Source organism: Conger conger, chromosome 1 (assembly GCF_963514075.1).
Source record: "Conger conger chromosome 1, fConCon1.1, whole genome shotgun sequence".
NCBI lineage: Eukaryota > Metazoa > Chordata > Actinopteri > Anguilliformes > Congridae > Conger > Conger conger.
Window position 1 is genome coordinate 55178801 of NC_083760.1, and position 20371 is coordinate 55199171.

General features: G+C 40.7%; 1 protein-coding gene across 4 annotated transcripts; it reads left to right on the forward strand.

Annotated features, from left to right (window-relative positions):
• The first annotated feature begins 1266 nt into the window (after positions 1-1266).
• esrp1 (epithelial splicing regulatory protein 1) lies at positions 1267-17998 on the forward strand. 4 transcript variants are annotated; one of them, XM_061244793.1, is made up of 16 exons: positions 1267-1628; positions 1917-2045; positions 2852-2956; positions 3568-3679; positions 4669-4767; positions 4891-4945; positions 5260-5370; positions 5508-5640; positions 6551-6593; positions 6851-7152; positions 8523-8744; positions 9358-9556; positions 10978-11149; positions 13270-13420; positions 15253-15380; positions 15962-16039. In XM_061244793.1, exons 1-15 carry the CDS (start codon positions 1497-1499, stop codon positions 15334-15336), a joined length of 2049 nt encoding a protein of 682 aa, XP_061100777.1. In that variant the 5' UTR covers positions 1267-1496; the 3' UTR covers positions 15337-15380; positions 15962-16039. The 4 variants fall into 4 exon arrangements, with proteins under 4 accessions (XP_061100777.1, XP_061100785.1, XP_061100762.1 ...); XM_061244801.1 differs by having other exon boundaries at positions 9358-9544; XM_061244778.1 differs by lacking the exon at positions 15253-15380 and having other exon boundaries at positions 15962-17998.
• Positions 17999-20371: the final 2373 nt, after the last annotated feature.

Here is a 20371-nt window from a genome sequence, read left to right on the forward strand (position 1 = left end):
CGTTACCAAAAACTGGCGTTGGTTACATTTGCTGACAGTAGCTTATCCCTAATTTACTCCCAGCACATGGATATAGTAACCAACGAAATGTCTGGCTGTTTTAAAGATTAATTTAGGTCAATGTTGCAAAAAGGACCCCATCCACGAAAATTTAAATGATAAAAATCATTTTAGATCATTTCCAAATGCGAAATCTCTTATTTCAAGAGAATTAAGACTGAAAACTAGTCTTGGTTATTTACGTCCAGACAGCACTGGATATAAATAAAAATTACTGGGTAGGCTAAGTGTTACGATTTAACAAAGGTAATGTTTAACTTTAGTTTACACAGATAATTGCATTACTCATTTTTTTTTTCAATAAAGTGGGCTTAATTTTTCACACCAACCAGAATTGTGACTCCATTACAGGCTAAGTAGAAACTAGAATCTGAATTTAAATGAGTTATTTCTAAATAATGAGAGAACCAATGCAATGGGGCAAATCAAGAAGTTTCCCAATAGGCCGGCCAACAGTTTCAGTGTTTTGTCAGCTTAATTATCCAGTGCGTTAATTTGGGTATCGATGGCCTCGCCTTTTGAAGCCTACCCGGATAGTGCATCATAGCCGTACACATTTTTTTAAGCTTCTAATATTATTGACATGTGTTTATTTTTTATCCGTGCATAAATTGTAATTGTCCTCTGCGAAGGTTCTGCTAGGGAATCTACAAAACGTGCTCCAAATGCAGATGCAGAACTGCAGAGACCAATTGAATTTCGGGAGTTTTTGGAAACATAAAAATTATAACATAGGCTAATAATAATAATAATAATAATAATAATAATAATAATAAAGAGTATTGTGCCCAAAGACTCAAAGATAATAGGCCTATAGTCTACCTCATATCGTACGTAGACCTACTTAAAATTGCTATGGAAATGCGAAATAAAAATGCAACATCGCGTGTAACAAAAACATATAAGCGTACCACATAATAACACCAAAAATATTTAAAAAAAATAAAAATAAAATTGGCTACTGTGTTATAAATAGCCTTAAAATAAATGGGACAGGCCTGGCCTTTTAAAGCGTTTGAATTGTTAAACCAGAACGCAAGAAAGAATATAAGTGCTTTAACCAATGATGGATTTCTCCATGTGCAATGCCACGTCCCTGTTTATACGCACCAATAGAAGAGGACCCAGAACAGGGCAGGTATCTGTTACCTGAGTCACGTGGGTAGCAGACAGGTAGGTGCACACAAAAATAAGGAACATTCAGCCATTACGAGGCTATGAGGGGTGCTACCTGTTTTGCATAGGTTCTCACGCAATCAAAAAAAGTCACTAAATACCTGTAGCCAGTGAAACACACCTAGCTTTGGACGTAGGTGTTTGTAGGTGTGGGGTAGCTGGTTTTCTTTGGTGGTTTTATTTTCTGGATTGCTGTTCCTTTAGGGTGGATTTCTTTATTCGAGGTGCGTTTAGAGTAGTTTTTCTTTCCTATCCTTAACATGACGACGAATACAGACAACTTGGTGGTGTTATTTACCACAACATCTGGTGCGAGTGGGGATTTACTGGGGTCAGACGAAAAGGAACTCATTCAGTTGGTGTGGCAGGTTGTGGACCTGGCGAACAAGAAGGTATTTCTGAACTCTATCCTCCTTTGTTGTTCCGAACGTCTTCATTTGGGCAGGGGGTATTTCACAAAGCACCCATTCTGAACATGCCGGTTCATTGTGTTTTGAACGGCAGAGCCCGTCTCTGAAATGCATTTTATATAAAGTATCGAAAGCCAATATTTTTATCTCCATATAGCATATCTGGATGATAGGCTACTCACTTTTCTCTTTTGAGGGCCACACGGAAACCATCCGTTTTTTACTGTCCAAATTGTCTGGAGCTAATGTATTTTAAACTATTTTATTTAGACGGGGAAACTAAATGAAGTTTTCATCAGACCTAAACATTTGGAATTGACGGACGAATGTAAAGAAGAAAGTGGGGTTGCCGAGGAAACCATCTCTTCAGCCGAACCTTTGGAAAATGCGTTAAATCAGGTGAATATTATATATATATATATAAATAAAAAAAATACAACTCATTGAAAGGTATGAGTAACTGAAAATAAATGTGGGAAAAACAGAACCGCCCATGATGTGAGACCGCTCCTATGTTTTGGAATTCATTGCACTCTGCTGTTTATTAATGAGAATAGAACTATCTGTGCAAATTCTTAAGAATAATATTCTTTAAGAATAATCTTTGTCAATTGAACGGTTTCATGTAAATATTTGCTTTAGTTGTTTTACCTTTGTATTACTAGTGGATTGTTACGAGATGATTTTGTAGCAGTTCATCACAATTAAGTCTGACAACTATTATATTACTCTCGCAAAGTAATTGTGCATAAAGATAAATTGCTATTGATTTGACAATATTTGATTTGATTTGACACGTTTGACAATATAACAAAACGATTTAGGACATCTCGCTGGATGTCAGACAGTGAAAGAACTGTCACTATTAGGAAAGGCAGTGAGGTCATGTGAAGCAATGGATCAAGAGTTGAAGGCAAATATTTGAATTTGAATAATGTGAAGATGAGCAGCCATTCTGCTTTGCTCAAGGGCTTTTCTGGAAGCCTCCCTGGAACAGAAACTAACATGAAGCCTACATGTTCCCAACGACTTTATTAGATCTTTCAAAACATTTTCCTCAGCTTTTGTTATGATCATGATGGAGATTATGTTTTAGGTAACTTATGAGTATTCTTCCTTTTGATTTTGGTTAAGGCATGAACATGCAGAAAGCATGTCTGCACATTCCAGTAAAAAACTGAAAGCCCCTTCTCTCTGGTTTGCAGTTTAATGAAAGGCTCATTGCTGAAGTGAATGGGGCTTCCCTCTGTTTATGCACTGATGGTCAGCTTCATATTCGTCAAGTTATTCACCCTGAAGCTTCAAGCAAGGTAAAAACTAAACTATGTGTCTCCATCTTCACCCGGTGACTCAGGATGAAATATTTTCAATGTACAAAATGGATTGGCCTGAACTAAAAAAGTATTGTAGTGCTGGTGTTTATTTTGTGTTTTTGTTTGCCTGTATGTATGTGTGTGTTTGCGTGTGCATGTGTGCGTGTGTTATGATATTGAGAATATCATGCCAAAAGCATGTTGCTGGAAAACCACAGCAGCCCTTGCTGCACTGTGATTGATTCACTCCCAAATGTTCCACAATGTGGCACACACTCCTTTCCTCTGCATATTGAGTATCCCAATCCTGTACTAGACATAAACAAACTGTGTTCTTTATAACACTCAGTATACTGCATTCGATAATTCAGAATCAAAAGTGAAAAAATAAGGAATATGGGAACATATAATTAGAAAGTGCCAGTTATTAATTTAGACATATATTAAATTCTCAATTACAATGTTATTATTAATATAAATCAACAATGATTATGAATAGCATATTACATTCATATTTATTATTGATATAAATGAATGTTAAGCAATAATGGTTGTGTTTATTCAAGTTCTTCTGTTTGTTGTGATTTCATAAATTTCTTTCATTACAGAATATCATGCTGCCAGAATGTTTCAATTCCTTTTTCGACCTGCGAAAAGAATTCAAGAAAAACTTCTCATCAGCAGATTTGAAGGACCTAGACATTCAAGTCATGGCAGATCGTATCCTTTTTCTGTGAAAGACAACCATGCTCAAATTTAAATGGTGAACTTTTCCTATTGGACATTCCTGTTCAGTGGAAAGTGGGATGCATGGGTCACAAAAGTGAAAATCAGCTTGTTCTGCAATGCTGCATATGATACAACCATTTGGTGATTTGTATTTGTGGATTTTATATTTGTTCACATGCAATGCTATTTGAAGGCTCACTAACAGGTCACATTACAAGCTAATATGCTTCATGCTACAACATAAAATTACTTATTTGTCTTTTACTGCCACAGTATCCTAAAAAAATATAACATTTCAGGAAAATTGGACCAGGGCTGTGTGTTTGTTCTGTTGTGTGGTGCTTACTTTTTGAGACCTGTCGCTGAGTAAGATAATGGGGTGGGAATTGCCCTGTGGCACTGAGGGTGTTTTTATCCTTGTGTAGTATCGGGCCTTCAGGTGCTGGTCAGGGGCAGAAGACTGAATTACACATAGGGTGTTGGCTCATGGAGGGGAGGGGGGGTGGGGGTTTTTGAAATGCAAATGGGGAAAGCCGTTTCAAAGCCTAGTATGTTTAGCCAACAGACAAGCCCTTCACTCCCACCATATAATAACCACTGCAGGTTGGCTAACCAAGCGGGGACTGGATGTAGAGCCTCGACAGAAGCATGACCTGCTTTTTTCAGAACCAGAACCAGAATCAGACCCAGATCTGTAATTATGCAATGTTTTGACTTAATTTAACTGCCAAATTCATGATGATGTGCAATTCACTATTAATTCATTACAAATTCATGACTGGGTACCCTTACTGTTTTTGATTGAATGCTCCCTAAATTTGTTTGATTTTATTTAGTTGGGAAACAGAATATATTATCTGTATCTTAAGGACCGAAATGATTGAATGAGTTGAGGATTATGTTGACCATCCTGCAACAGACCAGTAGGAATTTCTCCATCTTCCCACCATCCAACTTTCCTTGACCAGGATTTATCTTAGATCTGAATATAACCACAGAATCATCAGCCATTACATCTGCAGCAATGAATGTCCAGACTATGGCCAGCATCATCCTTGCACTTATCTCAGATCCAGTCTGTAAGTTCTTAAGTTGACACCCTCATCCATTCGTATGCATATTGGGCTGGGCTTGTGTGTTGACCACTTCAATCCTTCAGTTAGTTTTAATCGCTCCCCTGCCCTTCCCTTTGTGTTTCCCAGGTTACAATTTCACCCATCCCGAGAGAGTCAATGAAAAATTTGAAACTGGCACTTGGTAAGACACAAACCTTTTTCTACCCATGTATGTCCAGATTCATGACTAATGACTGAACCAGATTGCAAAGCAGTTAATTCTGGACAAATCATTATGAAGGATATTGTTGATAGGAGCAGAGTGATTATTTCTCTGCACCATTTTGTAAAACTCAATAGCTGAAATTCTCCCTTGAAGGATGTAGAGGAATTTTAGATTTCTCTGAACCTGACATGGAGACAATCACACAGATGTGAAATATCAGGCATGTTAAGGGAAAGGTGTGCTTGTGGATACTTATGGTGAGGCCTGTGTGCTGTGTCTGACTCACACAGCAGTAAGATGGAGAGAGTGGATGACAACACAGTGATCCGGGCTCGTGGTCTCCCCTGGCAGTCCTCAGACCAGGACATTGCCCGTTTCTTCAGGGGCCTCAACATCGCAAAGTGAGTTCTCTTCTCACAATGTCGTTACCATGTCTGTATAACACACCTCCTAGACCCAAATGCATTCCCTCCAGAGTCTTTGTGAAACCTCTAACGGAGCCTCTCTGACATGATTTGTGTGTGTTTGTGTTTTTCAGAGGTGGAGCAGCACTGTGTCTTAACGCCCAGGGCCGGAGGAATGGAGAAGCCCTGGTTCGGTTTGTGAGCGAGGAGCACAGAGATCTAGCACTGCAGAGACACAAGCACCACATGGGGAACCGATACATAGAGGTCTGTCCATCCGCTACCACTTTCAGTTCCAATTTATCCTTATTCTAGAAGACATGTTCAGTTATGATATAGACACGCATACTAACACAGAGCATACTAACACAGAGGTGGGCAATGAGGGCCATATATGTCTGATTTTCATTATTTAAGATCAGAAGAATAACATTTTTAGTCCATATTACATGGTGGCTACATTTCACAAGGGCACAAATGACAGCTAAGAACTGTCCCTATATGAAACATTTACTGTGATCTAATCTCTGCGGGAACCAGTGTTTGTGTATACAGCCAATTAGCTGAATTAGGAATTAGGCAGAGTAATTGGTGGAAACAAAAATCTGCACACACACTGGCCCTCCAAGACCAGAATTGCCCACCCCCGCTCTAACACTATAGTTCTGTAGTGATTTCTTCACAAATTAATCTATTGACTCTGGGATAGAAAAATCACCCATCACTTTTATTATTTCAGCATAACCTATAAGCTTTATTAAAGCATATGTCTTGCTTTATCATTTGTCAACGTGAATCATGCAGGTTGCAGGATAGACCACAAACAAATTCACCTAAAACACCAAAGTAGTATTTTTACCATCTTTAGAAGATAAAATGAACACCCAGAGCATAACATGTACCATGCAATGCCCTGCTCCTAAACGTTAGAAAGTTACTCCTAATGACATACCTGAGATGAACTTCAACATTCATGTTCCTGGCAACTTGTCATTATATGGCTTATTTCAGAATTAATCCTTCATAAACATGTGGGTACTTATGTTCATTTTATCCATTTCCATTCTTCCCTTGCATCCAACTCCCGTAGTTCACTCTAAAGTCTTTGTCTATGATGTCTAGGTTCTGTCAATGTCAAATCAACTTTTTGTAACTAGAAACTTTATTGCTGTTGCAGGTATACAAGGCAACCGGTGAAGACTTTCTCAAAATAGCAGGAGGTACGGACTGATTTTCTTTTTTCTTTATTTGATAAAGGGAATTATCTAGATAATTATGAATTCTGTGTTCATTTTGGTATTTGGTTTCTTTCTGTTCTTTTGATTCCATGTTTAATTTGTAGCTTCCTGATCGACCCGAGTGCCTCATCTCAAACTCATCAGATTCCTAAATGTACGATGACCTGTGATATTTGTTGAACGTTGTCCTTGATGTACGAGCCATCCAGCTCACTAGAGTGGCCTCTGTCACCCCCCAGGCACGTCAAACGAGGTGGCTCACTTCCTGTCTAAGGAGAACCAGATCATCGTGCGCATGCGAGGCCTCCCCTTCACTGCCACGGCTGAGGACGTGCTGCTGTTCTTCTCTCCCTCCTGCCCCGTCACCGGGGACAAGGACGGCATCCTCTTCGTCAAGTACCCCGACGGCCGGCCCACCGGGGATGCCTTTGTGCTCTTCTCCTGCGAGGAGTACGCCCAGAACGCCCTCAAGAAGCACAAGGAGATCCTGGGGAAGCGCTACATCGAGCTGTTCAAGAGCACAGCGGCTGAGGTGCAGCAGGTGAGGATGGCATTTCGACCCATCGTGCTCTGGATTCGAGTAAATCGATTCCAAAACTAGTCTATAATGCAGGAGGGGGTCAACCCTGATCCTGGAGTGCTGCTGATTTTTTTTCCTTGAAAAGTAACTCTGATAGAACAGGGTTAGCCACCTCAGCTGAAACAAAACCTACAGCAACCAGGCCTGATGGGCTGGGGAGTCCTGCAGATTTGAGTCCCTTTTCCATCAGACCGGCAGCACACAGGAAGTCCTTTCTCCAGAGGCCAAGTTTCGTGAAGCTGCAGAATTAGAAAGAAGAATAGACAGTTTTTTTTCACTGTCATTTAGAGTGTATGCTCCAGTTGAGTGAAGATCTTCACCTACTTGTCACTCCTCTCCAATTTGTATTGACATTAGTGTTGGTGCAGTTGCTCTTTCATCTGATAAGACAGAACTGACTCAGGGGACAGGTGGTTATTAGGCAATACTGGGGTAGGGCTGTGAAATAGGAATTGGAACTTTGAATGGGAATTGCTGCGATGTGTTTAATGACAGAATATAAAGCAAGTTTTCAGCTTGCTGCCTGAAGTCATTCTGGTAGTCTAGTTTGGTGCTAACCTGTACTTGTGTGCTTTGACGGCAACACAGATTTACAGTGCAGGCATTCAAATACCTTGGCTTTAGTCATTCCCTTCCTATTAGAGCAAATTAAGTGTGAAAATGAGCATCTGTGCATTCAGAGCTTTGTTTGCTTTACCTCTGTGTTTGTTGACCTTCCAATTGTTGTTGAAGAATATTGTGCAAACAGCTTCCAGCACTGAAGGCTGTAAAAGATTAGCTCCTGGCCACAAATAAACTAATTTCCCTGAATGACCCTGTTCAACCAGTGTTGTCACCCAAAACATTTGACTATAATTTATTTTTTTACAGCTATAACTTTTTATTTCAGTCCACTTAAGCACGTAATAGACAGCATAATACCTCATGTTATTAGACTTGTGTATAGCTCACTGAATAAAAAAGGAATGTATTTTCCCATATTATATTTATTGGCAATTGTATACTGTGGTCTCACTGTAAGCTGTATGGGAGCAAGAGAGGAAAAACCATCTGTGCTGGTTTTATTGTCTTTTTCCAGGATAGCAAACAACTGAATGTCCTGTTGGCAGTGGTTCCCTGAGTCGGCATCAGCCCGTAGTACCTGAGATCAACCGATTTGATTTGAATTTCGAATGTGAATTTGGCAAGATTTGATACTGAATAATGCTAATCAAGAATTGGCAAAGGAACAGATCACCAGACATATCAATGAGCTTCAGGCCCAGGTTTATCTTAGTTTTTAAAAATGAGATTCACAGGTCCTCACTGCACAATTGTACGTTCCTCTCCAGGTATTGAACAGGTACACATCGGCCCCACTCATCCCCATCGCCCCTGCTCCCATTATGCCCGTGCTACCTCAGCCCCCCTTCGTCCCCCCGCCGGGCGTGCGGGACTGCATCCGTCTGAGGGGGCTCCCATACATCGCCACCATTGAGGATATCCTGGAGTTCCTGGGGGAGTTCACCGCTGACATCAGGCCCCATGGTGTCCACATGGTGCTGAATCAACAGGTAGCCCCCTCATTTCATATAGTAGTTGGACATATTTTTAATACTGATCGGTCAAAACATGCCAGAGATCTTCAGTCACTCACACATGACACTAAAGTTTAATCAGGGACTTGTTTTCCTGCTGGGACTGTAGGAGAACGTACCGGCAGCTTTGGGCTGGGCACCGGCCTGGAGCTAATTGCGTCATTTTATTGTTAAATCAGTGACCAGCCTCTCCCTAAGGTGTTCAAAGTCAAACCTGTTTTGCTGAAGGAAATTTTAAGATGTCTGACATAGTTTTGCAAAAGTCGGTATTGTCGAGACTTGACCCTCATATCGAATTTAGCTGGCAAGTGTTTTACAGCTGAACATTACCACTCATAGTCATAATGATTTTCAGGGGGAATGATGTCGCAACGCTGCAATTTTTGGTTGGTCTGTAAGTTGTATATAGAGATTTAAATCATGCTTATTTGGAGTGGCTGCAGCAGACCAGAGCTGATGAACAATAACTAAGAGGATGCCGGATGCCAATGTCAACCCAAGACTATCTGGAGCCAGCACTGGTTGCCACCTATTGCTGAGGGAAAAGCCCCCACGTGACCATTCCCTGCGTGTGCTCATTTTGTCACAGGGCCGGCCCTCTGGGGATTCCTTCATCCAGATGAAGTCCGCAGAGAGGGCCTTTATGACGGCCCAGAAGTGTCACAAGAAGACCATGAAGGACCGCTACGTGGAGGTGTTCCAGTGCTCCGCCGAGGAGATGAACATTGTGTTAATGGGGGGCACGTTGAACAGGAATGGCTTGTCCCCACCGCCATGTAAGTTACGACGTAAGTTTTGCTGGGGGTCTTGGCGCTTCTCTGAGCTACATGCTGGTAGGTGTTGGAGCTACCTTCTTTTTGAAATCCTTCATTTTTCGGGTTCTTTTTGATTCAGAATATTACCAGGTGGAAAAATGTCTTTACGGATTAGTAGGATTCTGGGATTCTGGGAAGTTACTCTGATGCTTTTGTCTTTTAAAAATGGCTTTAAAAAATCTGTCAAAATTGATTAAGCTTCTAATGAGTGGTATATTTTCCCTCTGCCTTTACCTTTTACCTTTAATTTTACTTTTTATTAAATGTAATCATGACTATCAAGTCATGATTACATAATTATTTTGTACTTTAAAACTGTTAATAATCATAATAATAATGCATAAAAAGCCAGAAAGCAGATTTTTAAGAGTAACTTCTGTTTTGTTTGGTTTAGATCTACTTCTCATTCAATTCTCCTAGTGAATAAAAACCAGGGAGCTTGCCTTTTGAGACCACAATAGCGACAAGCACATCTTGCATGATACCTTGTGAAAATAAGCTAAAAAGATTTGGAGCAACATCTATGATTGATAACAAAGCAAAATGTGCACATTGGCATACTCAAGTTGTGTCGTTACTTGTGGCTATTGTAGCTTTTAGAAAGGTGAGCAAACCTGGCCTCTGATGTCTGTAGTGAAATCATGGTGACATTGGTCTCATCCCTGAGGTATATGAGTGGGTAGCTGGTGAGGGTGGGGCTTTTTTGGAGGCCCTGGGCTTAAGGAAGGGGGATTAAGGGGGAAGGTTTTGCAATGCCGGTGTGCTTTACAGGGGGAATTGCACTAGCTCACAAACACCCATTTGTATGTAGAACAGGACTTACAGGAACCCCCACACTCTTTTACAGTTGGAAAGACCTGCACTGAAATGTGTCTTCATTGTTTGTGGGTACTGGTTCTTGCCATTGTAAGAGTCTTTCTTGCATGAGCTTCACCTGAATACAAACAATGAACCAAGTGTAAAAGGATGGTTGCTTTGTAATTTAGACTTTCCAATGCAACACAGTAGAGAAATTCACTCCACACAAACCATAACTGTGGCACGCTACAATTTCGTTTTGATAACCCGTTTGTAGTTCGTTCATGAATCCATGACATTACAGATATGATACATCAAACTTTTTCAACATATTTGGAATGAATTAGAAATTAAGCACAATCCACACTGCATACTCAGAAAGGGCCTTGCCAAAACGTACTCTTTGCTGAAAGGGGAATGAAATGATTTGCAGGTGTTTCAACTTTCTCTCACATCATCTTCAGAAAAAATCTTCCATTTATAATTGGTTCTCCTGGAGGCAAAGGACATCAAAAAGCCTGATAAACCAGCCAACCGAGGGCAGGCCTGCAGTCCACCGGAGTCTGACATTTTAACCCTAACTTTGTCGCCCCCAGGCCTCTCTCCCCCATCCTACTCCTTCCCTCCCCCGACGGCAGTCATGCCTGCAGACGCCACGGCCCTCTACCAGCCCCAGGTTCTTCTGAACCCCCGCCCCATGCAGCCTACCCCCGCCTTCTACCCTGCCAGCGCCCAGCTCTTCATGAACTACACCGCCTATTACCCCAGGTAAGCTGCAGACAAGATATATATTTTTTAAGATTTTTAATTTTGAAATGCATATTTCAAAAAGTCTTGCGCAGCCTTTAGGGGTAAGTGTGCCGACAGGTTTGACATCACCATTTTATAAAATATTTCTCAGTTTGACTAGCTGCAATACGATAGGCAGCGGTGCATTCTGTCTCTGTCCACATGATGCAACACCACCAGTATGTGCTCCTTATTGGCTTACAGGAAGGTGTCAGTCTGTGTGTATGCTCTCTATTGGGCGAAAGAAAGGTGTTAGTCTGCGCATGTGCTCCTTATTGGCTTACACTGGGTGTGTGCTGCTTATTGGCTTAGACTGGAGTGTATGCATGACAGTCTAAGGAGAAGGTCTAAGGCTCAGCAATGGGGAGTTTTTCAGGCCTTTCAAGAAAAGAGGAGCTTTAATGAAATAACAGGTTTTTCAAGAAATCTTAAAGGACAACTTGACATTTCAAAAATGAAAAAGGATAACTTACTAGTTACAAAAATGGACCAAACTACATTGACAGGATACATTTTCTACATAAAATAATTTGGTCATGTATTGTTTAAATATAGTATTCAAATCAAGTGTATGTATCCACAGTATGCAATAAACATACATACCACAGTGTTTAATAACTACACTGTCGGTATATTGTCATGTGATCTTGATACATTACATTGCATGCTAAAATGAATAGCTTTATCCGATGATGAAACCAACATTCAAACACTACATTGTTGATACTACATCACTAAATTAATACTTCTTTACAACTGAAAATTGTTGAGCTGTTATGAATCTCGGTTTATCACTTTCGTTATCAGCTCGTACAGTCTAGCTGTATCAGATATGCAGTCTGAAAAGAGGGGACCTCTTTAAAGGAACAGTGTGTGTTCCTGCAGGTTCCACTGAGAAGTTTGTGGGTTGGAAAGGGCGTGCGGTAAGGGTAGTTAATGACTGAGCTGCAGTGTGCTATCTGAGCCTTGTGTACACAGCAGGGGAGACTGATGTCCTCCAGACACTCTGAGAACGACCGCTGCCACCACACTGAAGGTCAGGTTGTCTCCACGGCAGACCCAGTGGGCAACTGGTCTAGAGATACAAGCACAAGTCTGTGCTGGTAAACATGACTGTCAGCTCTGAGTTTGGGTATATTGTCATGTGCTTACAAACATCTGGAAGTTGCATTTTTGCTTTTGAATATTACTATGGGCACTATTCATGCATCTGGTGTGACTCCAATCAGCCGGTCAAATCGACAGCTACTGTTTGAAGTTGCTGGATATTATTTTTTCTATGTCACGGTAATATTGCAGTGGATTGGCTGTGTGACCATGCTGTCACTTTGTGGGTTCCTTCAGATTACTTGTGCCCTTGAGCTGCAGAGATAATTGCCAAAAAGCTGGTCAGCCTGGCAAAATGACATTTGCATTGGCTGCGAGAATGTTCCTCCTTTGGCCATGCAAATGGCATGCAAACGCAGATATGTAAGATCACCTGCTATTCAGGAATGAACACACTTCATTCATGTTGAAAAGTTTCCTCCTATTTAACAATGTACCCACCCTTTGGGAAATGCTGGATTAGCTGTATTTGACTTTTACATTATTGGCATTTGGCAGATGCTCTTATCCAGAGTGACGTACAGTTGATTAGACTAAGCAGGAGACAATCCTCCCCTGGAGCAATGCAGGGTTAAGGGCCTTGCTCAAGGGCCCAACGGCTGTGCAGATCTAATTTTGGCTACACCAGGATTAGAACCACCGACCTTGGGTGTCCCAGTCATTTACCTTAACCACTACGCTACAGGCCGCCCAGGCCGACTTGTGTCATAATCATGCATGTAGTACAGAATCATAGCCAGCAGATGTGTTTCTGCTACCAGCAGAGAGCTGCAGTCTTGTTTAACAGGTGCTGAGACATCATTTTCTGCGAAATTACAATCTAATGGCTGGTGTAGAGCTATTGTGCGGTCTCCTACAGCACTGTCTTCCTCTGTGCTGACTGAATCACTATCCTAGCCAAGCAAACCCCATTACTCTTTCTAGTTGAGTGAGAAGAATGGTCATGCTGTGGGTTAATTTTGCATTCTCTTTTGCATTCTCTCTTTCCCCAGCCCCCCTGGTTCACCAAACAACCTGAACTATTTCCCCTCCCCCGCCAGTGCTCCCACCTTGGGGGCCCAACCCGGGGCCTTGGTCAGGATGCATGGTCTGGCCTACAACAATGGAGTCAAAGAAATCCTCAACATAGTCCAAGGCTACCAGGTTTGTGTTCATGCTGCCTACCAAAGTGCTGAGAGAAATCGTAAATACTCACTGAACCCACTTGGCAATCACATAATTGCACAGGTGAAGAAAGCTTTGACCATAATGTTTTAATGAGAAATTCCACACTGTCACTGATGGTAGTATATAGTCTGTTTGGGAAAACGGTTCAATGGATTTAAAGTCTGTTTAAAAAAACATTCTAACCAAGGAGCCTCAGGTAAGATACTGAAGGAAGAGGGGAAGGCTAAGCGGTTGTTGTAGAAAAGCCGGCTAAACAAAAATGAGATGCATAAAATCTGAAATGTTCTCAGACCTGTCTGCTAAAGATGTACACTGACAAAGAAAATGTGTATTGGTTGCATAACCATGAAGGCATTTTCATGACTTACACAAGGGATCTTTTCTCAGTCAATACAGTATGTCTGCACACAGAAGCTAACATGCTGCAATGTATACAGTAAACCCCTTTCTGTGGTACCCTTCTCTGTATATGAAGGCAAAAACAGATCTGTAATTTACAATGTGCAAATCTATAGAGTCCTTCCATCATCATATTTGCACCTCTTTGCTGTTGCAAAACAGGTTTTCTGTGCCAGGACTCCTACTTTTTTGTACTTGTCCAACTATTATCTTGGGTGGAGCACAGTGCTGTACAAACTAGCTTGTGTGGGCATGATTTCATAACATGCTTTGGTTTAGTGTTGAAAATAACACAGCTGCCAATGTAGCAAAATGTATTTACACTCACTGAGCACTATATTAGGAACTACTTATTCATGTGATTATCGAATCAATTGTCTGGTAGCAGTGCAATAAATCATGCAGATACGGGTCAGGAGCTTCAGTTAATGTTCACATTAACCAACAGAATTTTGGAAAAAATTTGATCTCAGCGATTTCGACCATGGCATGATTGTTGGTGCCAGACGGGCAGTATTTCTATCACTGCTGACCCCCAGGGATTTTCATGCACAACAGTAGAGTTTGCAGAGAAAAAACATTCAGTGAGCAGCAGAAACACGTTTTTAATGTGGCCAGGGCCTTACTTGTCGAAGCTGACAGGATGGTGACAGTAATGCAAATAACCACGCATTACAACAGGGGTATGCAGAAGAGCATATCTGAACACACAATGTGTCAAACCTCTAAGTGGATAGGCTACAGCAGCAGAAGACTTAAGTCTAAAAACGAAGTCTAATAAATGCCTAATAAAGTGCTCACTGAGTTAATATGATGACTACACACCAGGCAAATGTATCAGGTGTTGAAGAACTTGTCATTTTTAAATGCTCTTTGGGAGAAAATCTCACATAATTGATAATTGAAACTAGTCAACTGGCAGGCTGAATTTACCTTTGGGAGAACCTCATGTAATAGCTCAACATTTTCGTTCCAACACTTTTGAAAGGTTTGGAAAATATCTATTTTTAAATTAAAACTTCCAAAGGTTTTTCTGTGGGAAAATGTGGATGTAACAAGCATTTGTAAATCTGGGACTGTATGTCCATCATACATTCAGCTCCCTCAGGGTCCCTTTCAAATGCCTCCTGTAAAATATTTACTGAATCCCTTTATTTTGAAGGAAAACTCCCAACTTATTTCCATGCTATTCCCATTTTACAATACACACCAGGCAATGCACGATACTGCATCATTACAGAAAACCCCTGACATGGGTACCCTTCACATTACCATATGGTCACTGTTCTGTTTGCTTCGGTTGCCCACTGGCAGCAATATATTTAATAGGTGGGTGCATTAGAGCACCACTGTGGGGATTCTACACTTTGTCATTCAGTGCAATATTTCTGTTCAAACTTACACCATAGTACGCATCTGAAGATGGACTTGTGCACTCACATGACCAAGCCAGGACATTACTCGCTCATCCTAAAGAGTGGGTTTGTATTTAAAGAGGCCCTGTCAGACACCGCTCTGCTCTCAAAGGAGGTGCAAGGTAAGGTTTCCACACAGTCACGCCAGCCGGGGTCAGAGGGTCGCCTTTCTCACCATCCTTTTCGGGGAAACTCCAGCGGTGTGGGCTTGTCTGTGGATAACCTGATGTTAGGTTTCAGTACCCTCCCCCCTTTCAGTGTAGCTGTTGATTTGTGCTTTGCGTTTCCTGTTCAGGTTTGCTGTGCCGGTTATTTGCTTCAGAGGCACCTAATTTGGAACACACCATAAAAAAACATACAAAAGGACCCTGCCCAAACTGTTTAATGATGAGTTTCTGGCAGCAGCAACCTCAGGCCTTTCGGCACTACAAAGAACACAGTTCAGCACATTGCTTTCCTTTTTGCCAAAAACAACACTGGAGACTCCCTGAGCCACAGCTTCCATGAACAGGAGTGGCACTGGTTGTTAGGTGGTGCTGTAGCTGGTTGTGGGTGTGGCGTGCAGTAGGCCACACAAAGGTGATGGGGTATGGAAGAGTGTCCAACCTCCTTCTGTGGTGCTGGGTCTTCCATTTTGACCTGGGTACACGCCGTCAAAAATGCTGACCTTCTGCTCCGCCCTGTCCTCTCTTTTTCTGTTCAGAGTCCTCCTGAATCTATGGCTCTTGTGAATAGTCTGTGTGGACAGCCCAGCAGCAGCGATGCTCTCATGACCCTCCCAGCTTTACTGTCAGCCAAGCAGCCTCTTCAAGACCGGGGCCACATGCACCTTGGGGGCCCCTTCCTGGATCTGCAGCTGCTGTAGGGCAGGTCACAGACACTGAGGTGCCCCCATCTCCGTAAGCTCTGTGAGATACTGGATTACAACCGGAGGACTCTAGTCCCTGGCAAATGTTCCCACTGGATTTTAATGCCATGCTTAGGTATGCAAATCTTAAGTCTTAAATTTAAGATGTCTATTTATGTATAAATAAGATATGTAAAAGCATAAATGTATGCAATGTCTACCAATTTAATGTGGCTTTCTGCCAAATTGCTTTGTTGTAAATTGCACAGTGTATTTTTTTAACATGTTAGAAAAGTTATTACCAAAGGCAGTGCATTTATATGTGCAAGAAGTGCCGGTTGTCTGTTTTTAAACATTTTCTTTTGCTTCACAAATCTTTTTTAGCCTAATCCTGAGCAATTGCTCTGTTCATGCCACGGCTGATGCTGTGCTCATTACATGGCCATTCAGCAGGTTGGACTGTGAGGATGTAAAACTTGACAAGAGTTCACACACTGTGTGTGCCAAGTGAGAGAACAATTCATACTACTGCTTTATCCACTGGCTTAAAAGCTGTGACTTAACAACCCCATCAAAAGTTCTCTTCGTGGTTCGCAATTTGATAGCAGCCACTACCTGTTTTGTGCTTCAGCTATTTTGTTTTATTTGCCTATCTGAAGAATTGGCTCTCAGGAAGGTTTTGTTTGAAACGTGTAAATATAAACCTCAACATTTATCTAAAAATACATTCATTTTAGTGTTTCTTAATATTTCACTTTTTCACAGTAGCCTTTGCCAATGTATCAGTTTGTTACCATGGCTGCTTGTATCACCTTTAAATGCCATATATAGCTGTAGATGGAGGAATGACAAGATGCATTAAATTCATTTCTTGTAATAGCCTCTGAATACATGTTGCTGAAGATTATTTTTCAACATTTCTAGCCAAACATGCATGTGGTCATAACCGGTTTTCTGTTGACAGTTGTAGAAGATGCTATACTGCATGATGAAGTTAAAAATAAGGGCTATACTATAATATGTTTACATACTCTGCCAAAACCAATGCACTGCTGAATTCAGAGTTTATAGAGTATATATTATCTGACATACAGATACGTTTCCGAATTGATATCTCCTCCTACAAATAAGCACTGGAAGTTATGGTCAGAGACATTAGGGACGTGTTGAGTGTATTTTTGTGCATGAGGCCTTCTCAGATTGGTGTAGTTGTCCCATGTAACTGACCTGCGCCAATTCGAGATGTGCTTGATGTGTGAAAAAAAACAACAAAAAAAAAACAAAGTGTTCCTGAACAATATGAATACAGACCCCGAATGAGATGGATAACTACTGATTTGGATGTGCAAGGGGGAAATATAAAATGTTGCTGTGCTGACTTCAAACTTTAACCTTTAATAGCTGACTGTAGCCTTAGATTTACTGTGGCTGTATACCACTCTGGCATCTTTTTATTTTATTTTTATTTTTTACTTTTCTACTGTATGTACAGGCAATAAATTAAAATGAGACCTTTTTCCACTTTGAAATATTCAGGTCAGGAACAATATGTATCTACAGTATACTGTAGTTTAATCATTTGCATTGTGAAGTAGCCATAAATAATGTGCATGTCTAGTTATTATAAATTGTACCTTAAAATATTTAGTAAATATATTGTTCATAATCACAGGAATGTACATAAGCTTTGGTCAGTATATTTGATCAGAGTTGCATGCATTTTGAAGTAGATAGAGCTGTAATGTTTAGCAATTGTACATTTCCTGTAAGGACTACATTACAAAGAATGTAGTCGTGTCTGTCAACTGAGTATCCCTGTCTGGATAAATATTCAGCAATAATGGAGAAAAACCAGAACAATAATAATAATAAAAAAAGTACATTTTAAATTTGGTTGTGTGTCGGAATCCAGTGGCTGAGTTTACATGCAAAGTACCAAATGTGATATGTATGGCAAACAGAATTTTACGATTGTATCAACTCAAAATGATATAACATTTTGGGATTTGATCCCAAAGCAGCACAAATTATGTATGTAGAAACAATGTAAAATGTCCCTCTATCTGTCATTCTATACCTATGTCAATATGTTGCAAATTTCAGGATTGAAACATGCAACTGCATACTAGTTCTATTTTACACATGCCCATATTTCCTTCAACTGTAAACGTAGGTTGTTGAAATAAATAGATATATAATTTTTACCTGGATATCACAATATTTGTATAACTACACTTTCCTGTGAAACCAGTAATTCAAGAAATTAGCTTGGAATTTGCCTGACTGCACTTTGACAAAACAGTGTGTGCTCCCCTGTTTGATATTGCAATTTAGTCAGCAGTCTTCTTCACTGGTAGGCTTTTAAGATAGGCCTTGCATATTTAAACTAATACTTGTATTGAGGTATTAATGTAGTCATCAGTATCTACAACCAGCCCATCTAGTTTACATTACTTTAAATTAATCTAATCAAGTTGGCCTAATATTGATTGTAGTGGAACTTATTGCAATCAGTGTCTTTCTCTTCATTTGCTGATGGCCTTTGAATTTCATACCACATATCATGGACCTATATTAAACGCTTGTCTTTATTCAAATTATGAGCTTTGGTTCTAGTATATTCTCTGGTCTGTTAACAGATACAACAAGTTTTTAAAAATTCTCTATGCTCAGTACTTTACAGTAAGGCTGGCTCCCTGACATATTACCCATGCAACAGCTGAAGAAGGACAAATAGGCAAAGTGTTCCATCAGAAATCACATTAATAAAGCTATTTCAAGCCTATTTCTCTGTGGGAAACCACTCTTGATTTGTTGGGTAGCTTCAGTCCAGGATAGGAGACCTGGATCAAATACATAATGGTTTTGGATTCAAATACTTCTCTCTATTAGACTGATCTTGCCTGGTGCAATTGAGCCAACCAAGAGGACCAGAACGTGGGGTTTGCACCCTGTCATACACCAGACAAGCTCAGTAAATTGAATAATAATAATAATTGAATCCAAAACAATTACATATTTAATCCAGGCCTGACCTATGGTGCTGTGGAAATCAGTCGCTCCTGATTTCCTTAAAAAATGTGTTAAAATTATGTTAATATTTTTTTACTGCACTGCATGCATACAAGAGAGGTCTGTAACAAGGCAATGTCATTTCCTACTACTTAATTGCCATTTCAAACTGTAGGACACATCTCTTTCCTAAAGACATTTGCCTCCACTGGATTTGAATGTTTAAAGGCAAATTAAGACAGCCTGAAGCAAGAATAAACGCCTATATGAAATGCGGCACTGTGTGTTCTTGGCTCAAAAGTTGGGAATAGTGGTTTCTCAACCTTTCAGCTGTGGAGAGCAGCGCTACCTTTCAGCTGTGGAGAGCAGCGCTACCTTTCAGCTGTGGAGAGCAGCGCTCTACCTTTCAGCTGTGGAGAGCAGTGCTACCTTTCAGCTGTGGAGAGCAGCTCTACCTTTCAGCTGTGGAGAGCAGCTCTACCTTTCAGCTGTGGAGAGCAGTGCTACCTTTCAGCTGTGGAGAGCAGCTCTACCTTTCAGCTGTGGAGAGCAGCACTCTACCTTTCAGCTGTGGAGAGCAGCACTCTACCTTTCAGCTGTGGAGAGCAGCTCTACCTTTCAGCTGTGGAGAGCAGCACTACCTTTCAGCTGTGGAGAGCAGCACTCTACCTTTCAGCTGTGGAGAGCAGCGCTCTACAGTGCTCTCATTATAGAAGCATTTGCTCATGAAATTTGATGTGTGCTGGACTGGAAAAACGAATTTAAGAGCATGTCTCCTAATTGGGATGCATTAATGTGTGCATACATTTTTGGAATTAGGAGCGCTCATGCTCCCTTGATGTTAGCATAGAGCCCAGATGGAGCCCAATGTTAGCACAGAGCCCAGGTGGAGCTGGATAGCCTTGACTCCTTTACCCACCCTGTTCACCAAACCTTATCAAAGTAATAAAGCCATGTCCTCATATTGCAATAGTAGCTGTCATGGAATACTGTTTTTGTACTACTATATTATACTATATTTTTGTAATCTGAATGTGGAATGCTTGTTGCATTAACTCAGAATATGTGTACAGTACATACAGTGCCATGAAAAAGTATTTGATAAAAAGTCCTGATTTCCTCTATTACTGCATATTTGCACACTGAGCGGTTTCAGATCTTTAGACAAAATATAATATTGGACAAATGGAACCTGAGAACAGTAAGCAGAAAACACATTTTTACATAACCTTTTCCTGAAATAAATGTAATAGT